The 17,846-nt window shown below is 46.8% G+C and overlaps 1 protein-coding gene across 2 annotated transcripts in view; it reads right to left on the bottom strand.

Moving 5' to 3' along the window:
* The window catches only part of DDX17 (DEAD-box helicase 17), a 46,087-nt gene extending 31,722 nt beyond the window's left edge, over nt 1-14,365 (bottom strand). The window contains exons 1-7 of one of the 2 annotated variants that reach the window (XM_078683650.1): nt 14,101-14,365; nt 13,464-13,620; nt 13,272-13,368; nt 12,172-12,305; nt 11,853-11,918; nt 11,491-11,632; nt 11,232-11,392 (exon numbers count right to left, since the gene is read on the bottom strand). In XM_078683650.1, the coding sequence (XP_078539776.1) occupies nt 11,232-11,392; nt 11,491-11,632; nt 11,853-11,918; nt 12,172-12,305; nt 13,272-13,368; nt 13,464-13,620; nt 14,101-14,150 (807 nt within the window). In that variant the 5' untranslated portion in view covers nt 14,151-14,365. The remainder of the gene's footprint in view (nt 1-11,231; nt 11,393-11,490; nt 11,633-11,852; nt 11,919-12,171; nt 12,306-13,271; nt 13,369-13,463; nt 13,621-14,100) is intronic. The other variant, XM_078683658.1, reaches the window with a different exon arrangement.
* Between the last annotated feature and the right edge of the window lie 3,481 nt (nt 14,366-17,846).

The raw sequence follows: 17,846 nt of genomic DNA, 5'->3' as shown, positions 1-17,846 counted from the left end.
GGTGCTCGTGACGAGCTGAGCTCGTCAAGACCGTTCGAACGCTGGGCAAATTCCCCTGCTGTGCGAGCGTTCTAATGAAACGGGTGTGGTCACGACGAGCTCAGTTCATCATGAGCACACGACCACCATGGCTCATGACGAGCCGAGCTAGTCATGTGCACCGGGGCGCTGCGCGCGCCCCCCTCCCCCCAGCACAGCGAGGGAATATGCTCGCACGGAAGGGCTTAACAGACCCTGCCAGGGTGTGTAGTATAACCAAGTCTTTATTACAGATTCTTCTGCGAGGTGGTGTACAATACTTTGTATTTCACGTCCACTCTGTATTTGCACACTTGCAATCAGGTTTATTTTAGTCCACTAAAACACACTATTTGAGCGAGCGATAATATCCTTAAGATTAAGATCATTAGTAAAGTAAACCGTATCAGTTGGCATTCCCTGTGTGTGGTCTGACCACTCCCTGATCGAGACCACAATCTCAGTCAGCGATAACATCAGGGCCCCCCCTTTAGAGGGTGGTGTGGCCCGCAAGTGGAGGGCTGTCGACTCCTCTGAATTCCTCTCTTATCTGTCCCACTCTTGCCCCTCCCTTCCTAGCGATATCCGTATCGATGAGCTAGATGGTAACATCTCTGACTGGCTTATGTCAGCCAGCGACATCTTTGCTCCGCTCACCAGGTTTCTCCGTTCACGGCATAGTAACTCCCATAAATGGTTTGACCTCCAACTAAAAACCCAACACCTGGAGCTACGCCAACTGGAGCGCAAGTGGAGAAGAACCTACTGCTCCACGAGCAGAGACATCTACGTGACTGCTCGTAATAAATACAAAAAAGCCATCGCCAGGGCCAAAACAGCCTATGTCTCTAATAAAATTCTATCTGCCCCTTGCAAATCTAAGGAGATTTTCAGAGTGCTTGAAGAATTTTCCTCCGACCCCAGGACGCTCCCAACCCAGGCCCCTACACAGGAGTCTTGTAATGCCCTTCGTACGTTTTTTTTGGAGAAAATTGTTATGATCAAGGACACTATCCCGGCCACCTTTCCTGGCACTGACTTCGCCTGCCCCCCCCCTACTGCCCTCTCCCTCACATATTTCCCCCCTTTAGATTCAAAATCTCTGGCCACCCGGGTTAAATCCATCTCTCCGGACGACTGCTGTCCACCCTCCATACTACGGGACATCTGTCTCCGTTTTCCCGACAATATTCTTTCTCTGCTGAACTCCTCCCTTTCTTCCGGCTCGGTACCCAGCTCCTTCAAGGCAGCCGTTCTGGTGCCTCTACTGAAGAAACCTGGAGCGGACCCCGCAGCCATGGCGAATTATCGGCCATCTCCCTTCTGCCCTACTTCGCCAAAATTCTGGAAGCCCATGTCACCGCCCGTCTCTCCCAGTTCATCGAGAGCTCCAACTTCCTCGAAGCCAACCAGGCCGGTTTTAGACCCGGCCACTCCACGGAGGTAGTAATCTTGGCCGTACTGGATGCTCTCAGAGCCGGCGTGGACAGGGGCACCCCTCAGGCCCTGGTTCTTTTAGATCTGTCGGCCGCCTTCGACACGGTGGATCATAACATCCTTCTCCACCGTGTCGAGCAGGCCGGCATCCAGGGCCTGGCGCTGGCCTGGATCAAATCCTTCCTGACTGGGAGGTCTCAGACTCTTAGCCTGGGTACTTTTAGGGCACCTAGGGAGCGCTCACTCTGCGGGGTCCCTCAGGGCTCCTCGTTATCCCCTCTTCTTTACAATCTGTACCTTCAACCTCTTCTTTTTTCTCTGAGGCAGTGGGACGTCACCGTATTTAACTACGCTGACGACCTGTAACTCATCTTTCCTCTTGACTCCTCTTCCTAATTTCCAGGCGGTTATGGCCCACATTCTCCAGTGGATGAGCCAGAACCAACTCAAATTAAACCCCGGGAAGACGGAGCTCCTTCTCCCCGGCAAGAGCTCTACTCACTGGGGCCCGCACTTTTGGCCGGGAGACCTCGGCCCTTCTCCCACCCCCGTGGCCCCAGTAAAGAGCCTCGGGGTCATCATTGACTCCGAGCTATCTCTTAAACCTCAAATAGGGTCGGTGGTCTCTTCCTGCATGTATCAGCTGCGCAGGATTAGAAAGGTGGCTTACCTCTTGACTCACGAAGCCCTGATTCTAGTCATCATGGCTCTTGTCCTCTCCCGCTTGGATTTCTCGAATTCACTCTACCATGGTCTACCTAAGGCCCTTCTTTCTAGACTTCAGATCGTCCAGAACCAAGCGGCGAGACTGGCCTGTGGGATTCCGAAATGGCAATCCGCCAAACCTCTTCCTACTAAACTTCACTGGCTTCCTATCTCTTCGAGGGCAGCCTTCAAGATCGGCTGCCTCACTTTCAAATCTCTTACCGGCCCCTGTCCTGCCTTCTTGAAATCCCTCATCAGTCCTTATTGCCCCTCACGTAATCTCAGATCTTCTACCCTCCGTCTTCTGGCCGTTCCTGCTTTTAAACTCGGCAGAATCGGTGGCCGGAGATTTGCTCTCCTTGCCCCCAAACTCTGGAATTCCCTTCCTTCCTCACTCAAATTTTCTAACTCGCTCATCCAATTCCGTAAATCTTTAAAAACTTGGCTTTTCCCACAATCTGGTTAATTCTCTCTCCCTTTTTCAGTTTCAGACCAGCACCAGGAAACCCACGGTGACAGAGCGCTTTATAAGCTCCCCTTAACATAACATAGAGGGAGCTCTCCAGAGCCCATTTCTCACATGAGAGGACATCACTCAGAGAAGTATCACACCAGCATGGCAGCAATGCATGGTATGTAATGTGCATTTGGTTTTAATTATGGAACTCCTTATTTAGCGAATTGTTAATGCTGTTTTCGTTCATGAATTCCTCCTATGTACACAGCTTTCTTTGTAATTACGGTGGTCTAAGGAACCCAGAGACAACATGGTCAGTCACTTAGTATACATATTTGATTATAATAAATGCATTGTAATTACTTTCAGGGAGAAAAATTTAGTACTCCCAAGTCCGGGCTTACATCCCTCACTCACCCAAAAAAGTTTGTTATTTGTTATTGCGGGTTTATATCGCGCCAAATCACCTACAGGTCTCAGGGCGCTTTTACCTCATGACATAATAACCAAAAGTACTGAGAGGGGTAGAGGAAGGGACAGGATTTACGCTAGGTTGTGTGCTGTTCTAAAAAGGTTGGTTTTCAGGACTTTCCTGAAACGGAGTAGGTTACCCTCCTTACGGAGTGCCTCAGGCAGGGCGTTCCATAGGTTCGGTAGCACAACCGAAAAGGATCTCCCTCCCATTGTAGCCAGTTTGAAACGTGGGCAAACAAGGAGTTGGGCGTCTGAAGACCTAAGATTTCTTTCCGGTCTATATACCTCAATCCGTTCCTTAATGTAGGCCGGGGCCTGCCCATAGATGGCTTTATGGGCTATACAGAGGCTTTTAAAGGTGGACCTCTGCCCGATTGGCAGCCAGTGTAGACTCTTTAATAATGGGGAGGCATGCGCTCTCCTCGGGAGATTAAAAATGAGCCTGGCGGCATCGTTTAGGACTACTTGGAGTCTATTAATTAGCGTCTTTGGCAGGCCTAAGTAGAGCGCATTTCCATAGTCGAGTCTTGACACTATGGTGGCAGAAACCACTGTGCGAAGCATCTGCTCGGAGAGGAGAGGAACTAGTTTGCGCAGCTGTCTTAAAAGACCAGTGCAGGTACCGACTACAGTGGCAACCTGGTTGGTCATTGAAAGAGCACTGTCTAACTTAATGCCAAGACTTTTGACTGTAGTGACTGGCTGTGGAGTTGGGCCCAGCTCCTGGGGCCAGAACATGTCACTCCAGGAAGAGCACTTGGATGGTACTATCAGCACCTCTGTTTTTTCCGGGTTAATTTTTAGCTGGTTAGTAGCCATCCAGTGAACTGTGTATCTAAGTATGTCCTGGGCGTGTGACTGGGCTTGTACGGTGTCATCTATGCCCAACAGCAGCTGTGTGTCGTCGGCATAGTTGAACACCCGACAGCCCATCTCCGCTAGTGTGTTAATCAGAGGCTGCAGATATAGGTTAAACAGGAGTGGGGATAGCGCTGAGCCCTGGGGGACACCACAGGTCAGACCTCCCACTCCTGATATGCTATCTCCCATCTGGATTCTCTGGGTTCTCCCAGATAAGAAAGATTCCAGCCACCGAAGAGCTGAGCCCTGAATCCCAACCCCAGCCAGCCTGTCCAGTAGAAGGGTATGGCTGACAGTATCGAACGCCGCTGATAGGTCTAACAAAATCAGGGCGCTCGGTCTCTTACTGTCAGCCATCCTTCTGAGCTCGTCCAGCACCGAGAGCATGACAAGCTCGGTGCTGTGATGTGCGCGGAAACCTGCCTGCCTCTCATGGAGTAGATGGTTAGACTCCAGGAAGCTAGACAGATTTAAGCACATGTTGCTCAAGAACTTTGGACAGGAAAGGCAGCTGGGATATGGGCCTATAATTTTTTACGGCGTTGGAATCTGCCCCCACTTTCTTTAGCAACGGTCTTACACGAGCTTCTTTGAAGCTAGTGGGGAGCCTGCCGGTGCTCAAGGATTTATTCAGTGTGGCTAGGATATGGTCCTCTAACATAGGTCATGCCAAGCAGAAAATACTAGGAGGACAGGGATCTGCTGGGGAACCTGATTTTGTCTTCCTCATCAGCGATTCGAGGGTTAGTGAGTCCATAAGGGGAAATGATGCTAGGCAGCTGGCAGCAGGGTTTAGGATAGCCTGTTGCTCGATGGGGCCATGCCCCATATTTTTTATTTCGAGCATAATGGCGTCTGATTGATTGGTAGAAAATTTATATTGCGCAAAAACAATAACCCGCAGGTATCAAGGCGCCTAACAATAATATCGAAAATCTGAATCAGTCATCTTTACACATAGGCTTTCAGAAAAAGGTGAGTTTTTAAGGCACCGCGGAAAGTCTGCAGGGAGGGTAAGGACCTTAGATCCAGGGGAAGATCGTTCCACCATCTAGGAGCTAGAGTGGAAAAGGCCCTACCACCCCATCTTGCTCTTCGCACTCGAGGGACTGACAAAAGCAATTTCCCGGAGGAACGCAGATTCCTTCCCGGGATGTAGGGGGAGATGATAGAGCCTACTCCAGAGACAGTTTCTCGCAATAGCCCTATATGTCATGCACAGGACCTTGAAGCGTACTCGATGCTCTACCGGGAGCCAGTGCAACGTTTTTCTGGCCAGAGTGGCCGATGAGCGACTTGGAGCATCCAGAACAAATCTGGCCGCGGCATTCTGGACTACTTGCAAGCGCTGCAGGAGGGTCTTATTTAGCCCGGCATACAGCGCATTGCAGTAGTCCAGACGAGAACTGATGAGCGCGACAGCTATTTGTTTTCTGGACTGCGCCGAAAGATATTTTCTGATCCTTCGCAGGGTATGGATAAGGCCCCAACAGGTGGAGATGGTCCTATTCACCTGTCTGCTCATATCCAAGGCAGGATCCACCATCACCCCAAGATTCTTTGCGGATATAGTGGGGGAGGGACACACTCCAAGTGAGTCAGGCCACCAACTCGAAGACCAGATGTTTTCGTTCCCACCAAACACCATCACCTCAGTCTTCTCCCCATTCAGTTTAAGGGAGTTCTGTATCATCCAGTGACCAACCGCCTCCATACATGATCTAAATTTGGAGGCGGTCTGCACATCTGAATGGGAGAGAGAGACGAGTATTTGGGTGTCGTCAGCATAGGAAACTACCTCCATCCCGAAAGTTCTTATAAGTCTGGCCAGTGGGGTCACATAGATGTTAAATAAGGTCGGACTAAGAGCCGACCCTTGTGGGACCCCACATAGCACAGACTGGGATGGAGATAGAAACTCGCCCATCTTGACTCTCTGTTCCCTCCCAGTGAGGAAGGAAGTTAAAAGATCCAGAGCTGCGTCCCTCACCCCCACATCCCTCAGACGAGATGAAAGAACTGAGGGAGAGAGGGTGTCAAAGGCCGCAGTTAGGTCTAGCAGGACCAGGAGGGTGGTCTGGCCTCTATCCACTGTCGAGCGGATGTTATCAAGCACGACAGTGAGGGCCGACTCGGTGCTATGTTCCCTCCTGAATCCATGCTGAGAAGAGTCAAGGCAGCCCGAGCTTTCTACGAAAGCGGCGAGATGCTTATTTAGATGTATCTCAAGCATCTTCGCAGGGGCGGGAAGCAGCGAAATTGGTCGGAAATTTTTCAGGACTTCCGGATCCAGGGAGGCCTTCTTTAGCAGAGGTTTTACAACTGCTTTCTTCCATTCCAAGGGGAAGACACCATCTCTTATGGCTAGGTTCATAATTTCTAGCAAAGGTGGTAGGAGGGACTCCCCACACTGCTTGATGACTTTCAAAGGGCAAGTGTCCAAAGGGGAACCAGATTTGATCTTTTTAAGCAGTACTTTAAGATCCTGCAATTCTAGAGGTGGAAAAGAATCCAAGATGTCCAAAGGGGGGGCGTCGAGGACAGGTATATTCGGCAAGACCAGGGTGGTGGGCACACTAATACAAGCTCTTTGCTTCCCAAGAGCTAGATGGATATCAGATATTTTAGTGTGGAAGAATAAGGCAATCTTATCACATAAATCCTGCGAGGGGATCACAGGATCAGGGGATTGTAGAGTGACTAACGAGTCAACAATGGTGAAAAGCTCCTTCGGAGAGGACAGCGAGGTTGTCAGGGAAACAAAGTAATCTTGTTTGGCCCGCACAATCTCGGCCTTGTATCTCTTGACAAGGAGTTTGTGGGCCTCTTTATTCTTAAAATCCCAGCTAGAGTGCCAGAGCCTTTCCTTCCTCCTTACTTCTTGCCTGAGAAGTCTAAGGGAGTCGGAAAACCATGGAGCCGAGGGTCTCTTTCTTGCTCGGCGTCGGGTCTGTATAGGAGCTAGCTCATTCATAGCTTCAGTTACAACTCGTTCAAAATGACCAACTGCGGTCTGTACATTGTCCATGCCTTTAGTAGAGAGGCTAGCAGTCCAAGGCGCAAAAGAATGGCTGCTAATGTCCCTAAGGTTTCTAGCCGTAACCATTGCATGCTTCCCTTTTTTACCCTCATTTCTCCGAAAATATTCCAGGTGGAATGGAACTGCAAAGTGATCGGACCAGGATAGATGCACTGGGTCCCTAGTAGTTATACGACTGTCATTCGTCATTATCCAGAAAATATTTCTGGAAAGTATCACAGTTTATGCTGCTGTTTATATCCTGAGCTTTTTTAGTTAATTCCTTCAGGATTTTGAACGTTTCCTTTTGAACATTGGTCGCCCTATTTATACGAATCTCATAGAATGAGGCTTTAGTTTCCTGGGTGGATTTTTTATAGCTGCGAAGCGCCTTCTTATATTGTTCACAGGAGTCTATATCCTTATTTTTCCTCCAGTTTCTCTCCATGTTACGCAGAGCCTTCCTTTGATCTCTCAAGGCGGGTGTAAACCATGGGGCTCCCTTTATTCCACTATTTTTTGTTTGGAGTTTCTCGGGTGCTAACTGATCGATGGCTGTTACTAAATAGTCCATCATGTCCTTACAGTCTTGGTCTACATCTTTATTAGATGATGTCGGCTGGACAATTCCCCTGAGTGCCGTGGTCAGTGTGTGTTGGTCCACATTTTTCCACTGGCGGGTCAGTCTGGGTTTAGGTGCTGGACGGGAGGGTAAGGTATCCAGAGGGATGTCACAGTAGATCAGATGATGGTCGGACCAGATACAGGGGAGGATTCCAGCTAATACCACCCTGGAATCTGTGGTCCATATCAGATCTAAGGTGTGGCCTTTTATATGAGATGGGGCGTTTACGAGCTGCCTAAAGCCCAGGGAGGACATAGTTGTCTCTAGGGAACTAGCTGCTGGCTGTTTCTGTTCTTTGTCCCAGTGAAAATTAAAGTCTCCTGTGACTATGATGTTTCTATATCTGGAACGCACGTCGGAGACAGAGGACATAAAGGAGTCGTTAAAGCCTGGGGTGGCATTGGGGGGGCGATAAGCTGTAAGAACTGTAACACACATGTTATCAAGCATGATTTTTATCGCCAGCAAATCGGCCAGATCCGCTGACTCAGCCAGTATTTTAGTTACTGCTAGATGTCTCTTGAATATTATTGCCACTCCTCCCCCTCGAGTGTTCCCTGTACGATTCTGCCAGTGAATGTCGTAATTTACAGGGACGGCGGCTATGTCTGGTATGGAGTTGTCCCCCATCCAGGTCTCAGTCAAGGTCAGGATGTCGATGTCTTCGTCTTGCAATAAGGTGAAAATGTCAAGACTATGACAGCACAGTGACCTAGTGTTTAGGCTAACCAACTTTAGGGTAGGGGGGGGGGGGGGCTGGGAACCTACCTATCTGCGGTGCCTGGATGGCCAGTTCCTCTATGCGAGTGAGTATAGTTAGGTCTAAAGTTGTTGTGCCCCCATTCAGTTGACGAATTTCCTCCCCAGAATAGACCTTCCGTTTGAAAAGGGTCCCTGCCCCTGAGCCCGGCCATGCGCGGACGGGCTGGACTCTGGCTTGACTCCGGCGTGCCCGCTGAGCGCGTCCGCTGCGCGGAGTCATAGCCGTTTTTTTTTATACTGTCTAGCCCTACCCAAAATGGCCGCCACCGTTTTCCTTCCGTGTCCCAGGCAAGCCCGCCCTGAACTGGCCGGTTGCTCTGGGGGGAGGCTGAGGTGCTGTCCGTGCAGCGCGGAAGACGGGAGGTGCAGAGGCAAATGTAAAAGATTAATTAAGAACAATGCCTCCACCCTCAATTCGGTGGAGACACGCGCTGCGATAAATCCGCGCGCTGTGCAGAGGGGGGGGGGGGGGGGGGGGGGAGTAGGACACAGAGGAAGTAAATTCACACAAAGCTATTAAAACAGAGTAAAAAGCGTCTGCCCGGCTCAAGCCTCAGGCATCAAATGGCAAAGGTATCTCGAGAGCAGAGTCCTTCCACTATTTTTATACTGTCTAGCCCTACCCAAAATGGCCGCATGATGTAACATGATGAGAGCCATGGCCAACGACCAATAGGTCAAGGGAGCTGCAGGTCAAAAAAGTTTGGGAACCACTGGATTAAGGGCGAACGGCTTCCAGTTTGTATTCAACTGTGCCTTTGGAATACATGGGATCACCAGCAACTCATTTGGACGTTCATGCATGATGCGTATTTTGTTGCACCCCATGGATTAATAATCAGTAACCGGTTCTCCACAGAGAAACAGCGTCCATTAAAGTGCAGCATGCACTCTCAGTAGGATACCTTCTAGATTCGGCCCCGCGGTGGAGCTGCTTACTGTTGTATATTTATTTGGACGTTGCAAGCAGTCTGTGGTCCTCTGCACTGATTTCTAGCTTCTTCTGGTTAATATGGCGGGTTTCGATGTTTAAGTTAAGAACAAAGACTTCCCACCGGCAGTAAAGCACTTTAGTCGACGTGGCGTTTTTCGGAACGCTACTGTGTATTATATTTGTTTTCTAACAACAACATTAAATGTTTTAGATTTGCCACCAGATGGCGCTAGAAATCTGCTATTGCGAAAACAAAGTCTCCTTGCTTTTTCAAACAGTACTTACAAAGAGGATGTGAAATCGATCAGGAAGCTAAGATCATTCGAGTGTCAACAAAGACTAGAAAATGGTATACATTAATTGTTTTTATATTAACATGAAAAGATGCGATTAATATGGCATTCCGTTACCACTAATTGCATCTTTTTTCCTTTCTCCCGATTGTTGCCGGTCCTTAATGGATTACATTGTTTCTGCATCTCTCCCATCATGCAGGGTACAGGGGGCGGTATCGTGATTCACTGGTTAGATGTCATCTCTGGGAAGGTGCCACCCAGTAACTGGTGTCTGGTGTGTGTTTTAGCAGTTACTGTAAGGTGCTGGTGGGGTTAAGTTCGTTGCTTAGGTCTGAAGGCCTCACTTGCTGGTAGTTTCGAATTCCTAAAGATTTAATAACCAAGTCTGGAACAGCAGGCGCCTGTAGGAGGAGCCATTTCAAGAATGCTCAGTAACCTTGGTGTTGGTCTTCATTCCCAGTGGCTGAAGAGTGATTTGTGCCTGTGTACTCACAGCAGGGTCACACGTACTATAATGGTTTGTAACGCGCTAGCAATTCTGAACTAAGCCTTCAGTTTTTAAAATCGTGCAAACTAGTAGGAACATGATCTGGGGCGTTACAGGGAACCACTGAGGCACTGTGATCCGACTTCGAGTAGAAGCAAAGCCTGGTGGCTTGTGCCACAGTCTTTCCTAGGGCATAGCCTATAGGTCTCGCCTTTGGGACCTTAGAAGTGTTTAGCCATGCAACATAGAACATTATGCTGGATAACTTAACACATAGAAGGTCGTAAAGGCAAGACCTATTGGCTATGCTAATGCTTGCTTTAAAATTTACTGTGCAGACATGGCAAAACACTTGGTGCAGTAAATTAAAAAAAGCATTGGCAAAATGTAGGTGTGAAGATAATAAATGTATGTATAAATGCTCCATGCATGCATAATCACTCTGAAATAGGTGCTAAATAGACTGAAGATGATAGATTAATTGTCAGCAAGACCGAAACATAATGGCAGACTTCGCTGCTTTGACGACAAAAAACATTGATCAGAGACCACACTATAAAAAAAAACAGTACATGCAGGCACCACGCTACTGAAGATGTGGAAATGGAGGAAAGATAACAAATACTCCGCTTTCTGGTAAGATGCTCAGATCGGGATTGTTTCACAATTTATTACCATGTCACATCCGATCAATAAATGGTCTAGTCCTTATTTTAAAGAAAAGAAGTTGGTCTTAGGTTTACTAACTAATCTGTGCTGACATTGACCCATGTTAAGTACTTGGCCTACATGTGGCTATTGCTTCTTCACCTTCCCATTCCTCCTGCGACTTTGAAAACCGAACTTTTAGAAAGCTAATTTGAACAGCAGCCTAAGTTTGTTTGGACTAAAAACAAATTGTTTCAAGACAAAAATTCGACTTTGTGTGCGAGTTCTGTCAAGTATTCACCCAAGCACAGCACACCCACACATCCTCCATATACATTACAAAACACTGTGCTCACAACACCGATACAACAACCCTAATTACAATGAGAGCTGACACCAGAAAGGAAATTTACAAGCAGAACATTCTGTTCTGAGCTGTTTGGCTTTGTCAGTTTTTGGCAACATGGCTAGAAGTTAAATACAAAAAAGAAACCATCTAGAGCATTACCCGGATCTGGTCAACGATCTTCCTTATCTGAGGCTCAAAGCCCATGTCCAGCATTCTGTCGGCTTCGTCCAGCACTAGGTAGGTACATCGCCGCAGATTGGTCTTACCAACCTCCAAGAAGTCTATCAGGCGTCCTGGAGTTGCTATGCAAATCTCCACCCCTGCAAAATACAAATTCATCAGTTTCTCTAGCTCTCATAGTTAAGGGATAAGAGCCCGGTTAACGCGTAAGGTCCAAGTAACAAGGTCATCCGCCCACCTCTCTCCAAATCGCGAATCTGAGGCCCCTTCGGAGCTCCTCCATAGATGCAGGTACTCCTCAAGCGAGACGCCTTTCCGTAGTCGTCGGCAACTTGCTGCACCTGCTGAGCCAGTTCTCGGGTAGGCGCAAGGACAAGGCACTTAAGGCGAAAACAGAGATATATGTTTAACATGGAGCATTCTTCGAGAATACCCCAACGCCGGAACGAGACCCACAAACTCAAAACGTACAAAAAGGGACACAAGAACACGTTAAGGAATGTAAACATTACTTTCACGATAACATTCTGTTCCTTTAAGTGTCCCCTTATCCAAATGTAATCAAGTTACGTTAGTAAGGAAGAAACTACTATGACTCACAATGGGACCGTCGCCCCTCTCCAGATACGGCTGGTGGTTGATGTGTACCATAGCTGGAAGGAGATACTGTAAAAAAAATAAAATAGGTGAGCATTAGGGGGTTTCGTAGAGCGCACTAAGTAGACGTACATTAACTAACAACAACGTAAACAACTAGTTGCATGGACTTGACAGACATTTGACTGCATCAATTCTTCTCTGTACCCGAAATAAAATAGAGAATGCCCCGGGTGTATTAAAAAAACACACTAACTCCATAAGGAGGCGACATTCTACAAACGTGCTATAGCCACTGAGCGATCCTACTACAGAAACTTACCGCCAAAGTCTTGCCGGAGCCAGTCTGGGCAATGCCCACCATGTCTCGGCCACTGAGTGCCGCTGGGAACCCCTGGCACTGGATAGGGGTCGGCTCTGTGAAGTTCAGTTCTACCAACGTGTTCATTACATATTCTGTAAGGAGAAATAAACAAAAAAAACATAATCTTCCTACAGACGTCGCGTTGATTGAGAGATTCTGGGATTGTTTTTACAGTTCCACTTACATCATTTGCAGGCTTACGGAGCGATTTCTAATGGGGGGGGTCTAACGGTGTAGATACTCGGTGACGTTGATGCGTTGCTTGATTGTTCATATTTAGAGACTGAGGTACATACGGCCGATAAAACGGATTTAGGGGCATATTACCAACGATTAGCGATATTCATCGCCAACGATGCTTAGCAACGAATTTAACGCTAAGTATCGCCGGAAATTATCGCTGAGATAACTTATTAGTAAGGTTTATCTCATAAGTGATACAAATCCTCGCGCTAACTGCCAAATGAGAGATTATCGCTGGAAAACCAACGATAATCTCTCGAACTTTGGAGTTAGCTTGATGATAGGGGCTCACAAACTTAGCCACGATATCCACCTTCCATAGGATATCATGGCTAAGTCAGGAAAATACCAGGTGTAAAAAAAAGCAGTGCTAACCGCGGTTAGCGCTGCTTTTTTTTATCACTAACAGGGTTAGCGAAATCCTTGATAATAGGAGAAATGCTTAACAACATTTCTCCTATTATTTTTCACTGGATGCCCCCCTTTGCATCTCATTAGAGATGCAAGGGGAAGCGTAGAGAAAAAGGGTGCTAACATGCGAATTTGCATGTGAGCATCCTGTTGCTGATAAAATTATCTCCCTATCTCCGCTTTCTTGGCTTTTAAAGCCAAAAAAGCGGAGATAAATCCCTAGATAATATGCCCCAACATGTTTTGAATGTGCTTCTGCTTTCATCACCCGTCTTAGTCTAAAACTAGTCACTCAGAGAGCGCACACAAACGCACTTCTTAGCTTATCTCAACGCAATCACCACACTTATTGTTGAAGTTTCACACTCTACACCAGCAGCTTTTAAATCACGAGCAACACTTACGCGGAAAGTTATTGTGATGAAAGCTGTAGACTGGTTTAGGACACTCCTTTCCTCTAATCGTTATCTCCTTTTTTCGACGCAATTCGTCAACTTCATACTGTCAAGACAAAGTAAACATTGCGTTGATCACGTTAGCATTTAAAAGGCTGCACGCTATCCTCGCCGAGTCGTCTAAGGTAGAGCAAAACTCACAGGCATCATGCGGGCCACGTCGGGGTGCTCCACATAGAAGTTCTTCTCAAATTTTGGCAGCTCGCTTAGGTCCCACTTCTTCTTGCGCAATCGCTCTCCGGGATTGCCAAACTTTTTTGGTGGTGGTGGACCTCCACGATTTGAGCCGAAGCGAGGTCTAGGAAAACGAACAAAAAGTAATGTAATATTAATGGACATTGTGCACATGTCGTTCGACTCACTCTAACATAACTTGCATTAACGTCACTTCCCTGCACCACAGATTCACTTTAAATTAGTCAACTACAGGGATAATCCGCAACTCCACCAACTAGTTTAGTTGGTTCTAGGTGCGCTCCAATGGTTAAGATGGCGACAGCCAGGATCTCATCCTAAAGAATTAACATTAGTGGGCCACAATCAGATCAAGCTGCAACAAGAAAACAAGGACTATACCGTTATTTTCGCGTTAACTTCCATTAGAGTAAAAACTGGCAAAGAACAGTCATAAATCGCTCAAGTATTTTTTTTTTTCGACATTCGTCTGCCCTCATACAACCAGGCAAATGGGAAGACTAAAACATGGGGCCTTCGAACTAAAGCGACTGGAGAACTACCTTTTGGGGGCGGCAAACAAAACTCGGCCCTGTGCCCTTACCCTCCGCGGTCGCGCCCGCCTCGGTCACGATCTCCGAAGCTTCCCCTCATATTGTTGGAGCCGGGGGTGTAGTCGAGTGACGCTGCGAGAGTATTTCTGGCACTATCTTTTGAAATCTTCCTCCTAATTGACAACCAGCTGTTCAGTTTTCAGGGCGAATCTTCTCTGCAGAGCCCCGTACACCCTCTGCCTCCTCCGTTCCGACAGCACACAAAATGGCGACCTTTCCTATCTTAGTCCTTCAACAAACCTCCCTACGCAAAATGCGTAGGATGCCCCTCCCATTTGAGGCGGTGCCAGCTACAGGATCGTCGACAGGATGATTTAGAACCCACCCAGCTGCTGTATTCTCGACGCTTTGCTGGGCTACATCCAGGACGTTCACGCGCCTTCAAGAGGTGGCTTCCTTAAACGTAGTCCAAACAAAGGGGTGTTCGTAAGGGCTGGGTCTGCTTGTTTTCTTACGCGAGTAGCGTAAAAAGCATCGACAAGGATGACGGCTCTACAAAATGGCGACCTCGCGGATTACTGATATTAGGTTGCGCGACATAGCGTAAAATGGTCATTTTTCAATATTCTATTTTGCTGTTGCGCTCACAGTTTATTTCGTGTTTTGTTTCGGAGATAGCAGGCTGCATGATTTTGCCGCGTCACTGGATATTTTCTTCATACAAAATGGCCGATAGAATTCACTTGTAAACATAGTCGCCAAGTGATCCTATTGTAGGGCCTGTTTATGCTTCGGAAGAGACAGCGGGTCATCCTTCTTGGCCAACTCTGCCGGGCCTGAACATCCATTGGTTTACGCAGAGGGTTTTCCTAAACAATCACATTGCACTTTTCCTGCCAAGATTGCGCTGAGCTACGACTATCGACTTGTTCTAAAGAAAACGCCGAAGTTTTCACATGGATGTGCACTAACTTGTAACGTGTCCTTATGAAATGTGTCCCGTGATAGAAATTCAGGCACGGTCTACTGTACATGTCAGATGACATCTAATGTGGCAGATAAACGAGGAACTGCAGGGTACCGGAAACCGCTGATCTTGTAAACATGCCGATAGAGTGAATGCTAAGAAATAAGGACCTGTTCACACAAGGGTTCTAAAAGGAACACGAATAGTCGTAACAGAGACCCAAAGGACACCAGCAAGCGATAGCATGTCAGAGTGCGCTTTGGAACACGGTAATTAAAAGAGACGGACTTGGCTTTCGAAAATATGACATCTAATTAGAGTACTAAGGATTGTTCAAACGTTACAAGGCAGCCAAAATGCATGAACAAACGTTAATATATTGTGCACATTTGCGGTAAGACTGTGCTAGTCAATGGGAATGTGTTATAACGGAACAAAGGGATGCTAATGTTTCAGGACTGGGTCAAAGGACGCACATTTATTGTAAGAACGGGCCCAAGTATTTTACTTGCTATAGAAGGATGTTATGGTGTCACACATTAGCACCTTACCTTACCTTACAAGCACTAATCGTCTCCAGCTTTTCGTACAAGAAGAAGGATAACTGGTACCAGTACTAACAGAATTGCCAATGGACGTTAACTTAATATAAGAGAATATCAAGTGACTTCACCTTATTTTCAGAAAGCAGCACGTGCAGCAGTTTTGTGTCGAAGAGCACTTGCAAGAGAGGAAAAGTGTGTTGCATGTTAATTTTGTGTTAAAAGAAGGGGTCAAGAAAATAGCATTAAGTCACAGGGGAATATAAAATAAATGACTGTTTCCCATTTGTAAAACGAAGCTAAGAAGGCGCCATTTTATGATAAATGAGTGTCATGGCGAGGACATTGAAGACAAACAAAGGGGCCAGCCAGCATTTTTCAAGGGTCTCCCGACAGTTCATCAGAGAAAACCAACAGCATGTTACGGTGTCGTAGAAGGGCTACACATGTTTTGTAATTGGGATCAACAGTGTCATGAAGCTGTGTCATGAAGTCACAACTGTCATAGAAGAAAGTCAAGGAACCATCATAGTGACAAAGAGTCAAGTTAATAATTTCTGTGTTGCAAAAGTGGCTGATTGGTGTAAGCAAAAGTTAATGCAAGATTGCACAAAAAGTCTGCGATGTACCACTCAAGTGTTTCAACTGGCAGCAGTTTCTTGGGGGGTACCCATGTTATGAAGTCCACAATAGGTTGCTGAGCAGAGACGCATGAATATTATTCTGTGCAGGACACCTTAGAAATAAACTTGAGCAAAAGCAGATCCGTTTAAAGAATAATTCAAAAAAGAAAAGCTTGAAGGTACAAACTAAAATGGACCATGCAATTGGAGCTCATTTAGGATGTCCTAAGGAATACATGTAATTGTCAATTATATTCTTTTCGTCTCATGTTCACCTACACTTGAAGAACTGTGTGTTCCTGTTTAGGGGACATAGTTATTTTCTGCAGCCAGCTTTTCTTCCTGACCATGGCAGCATTTTTTATCCTGGCCATCAGAAGACGCAGACTAGCTGAATTGGAGTATAATTTGGCAACTGAACGTAGACGTAGACGAGGTGAAAGGGTCTTCCGAAACCGTATAACAATTTTTAACATGTCTGAGGAGGACATTGTCAAGCGCTATCACCTGAGTAGTAAAATAATCCTAGATCTATTGCAGGAGCTGAAGCCTGATCTGGAACCTGCCACCTCAAGAACACATGCTGTGCCAGCCCATGTGAAATTATTGTGCTCCTTGCATTTCTTAGCCTCTGGGTCGTACCAGAGCACTGTAGCAGCAGCAGGAGGCATTTCACAGCCAACATTTTGCCGTGTTCTGAAGCAGGTTCTTTGTGCACTGGTAAAAAGAGCAGGGAATGTCATTTATTTCCCCAATACAAAGATGGAGATGAGCAACTTGAAGGCTGACTTTTACAATTTGGCAGGCTTTCCCAATGTCATCGGTGTGGTGGACTGCACCCACATTGCCATTGCTCCCCCCAGTGAGTCGGAACATATTTTCAGAAACAGTAAAATGTTTCACTCCATTAATGTACAAATCATTTGTGATGCAGACAACATCATCACCAATGCCGTAGTGAAGTACCCTGGATCCACACAAGATGCATTCATATTTCAACAAAGTTTGATCTGTTCAAAGCTAAAAGAAAATGTGTTTGGTGATGGATGGCTCTTGGGTGAGTAGTTACTTGTCCTTGCTTATTTTCTTTTAGGAGTTAGTCTGTGCGTTTGTGTAGTTTTAAATATTTCACATCCTTACCAGTACTCTTCAAAATTCTAGTCCTTAACAGGGCCGGACTGGCTACCGGGCAGTTGTGTGTGCTGCAGAGCTAGGGGCTAATTTCTCCGTGGTGGGGGCTTATTTCGTTGATGGGGACCTGCGTGCGATTTGAAATAAAAAAAGCAAAACTAATTTCGTTTTGCACACGCAGGTCCCCATCAACGAAAATAGCCCCCAGCACGACAGCACACACAACTGCCCGGTAGCCAGCAACCCTGGTCCATAATATTTCCCTAGGACATTAAGACATCTGCTACCTTCTCCACCTGTTCCCCCTCTTTTATGCTCTATGATAGATTGAAATCTGTATATTTATCATTCTTCGAGAAAGCATATTCTCTGCATTATGATAAACAGAGATCCATGTCCAAGTTTGCTATGATCCATTTCCTTTTCACGACTCACATGGGCATAAGGTGAACAAAGTACTGTTTTTTCCCTTCCCAGTGGGATGGGTCCCCATCCCATCCCACGGAAAGTTGAGGGTGTAGGGGAAAGTGTGT

Source organism: Lissotriton helveticus, chromosome 1_1 (assembly GCF_964261635.1).
Source record: "Lissotriton helveticus chromosome 1_1, aLisHel1.1, whole genome shotgun sequence".
In the NCBI taxonomy this organism is placed as follows: domain Eukaryota; kingdom Metazoa; phylum Chordata; class Amphibia; order Caudata; family Salamandridae; genus Lissotriton; species Lissotriton helveticus.
This window is presented reverse-complemented; position numbering and strand designations above follow the sequence as displayed.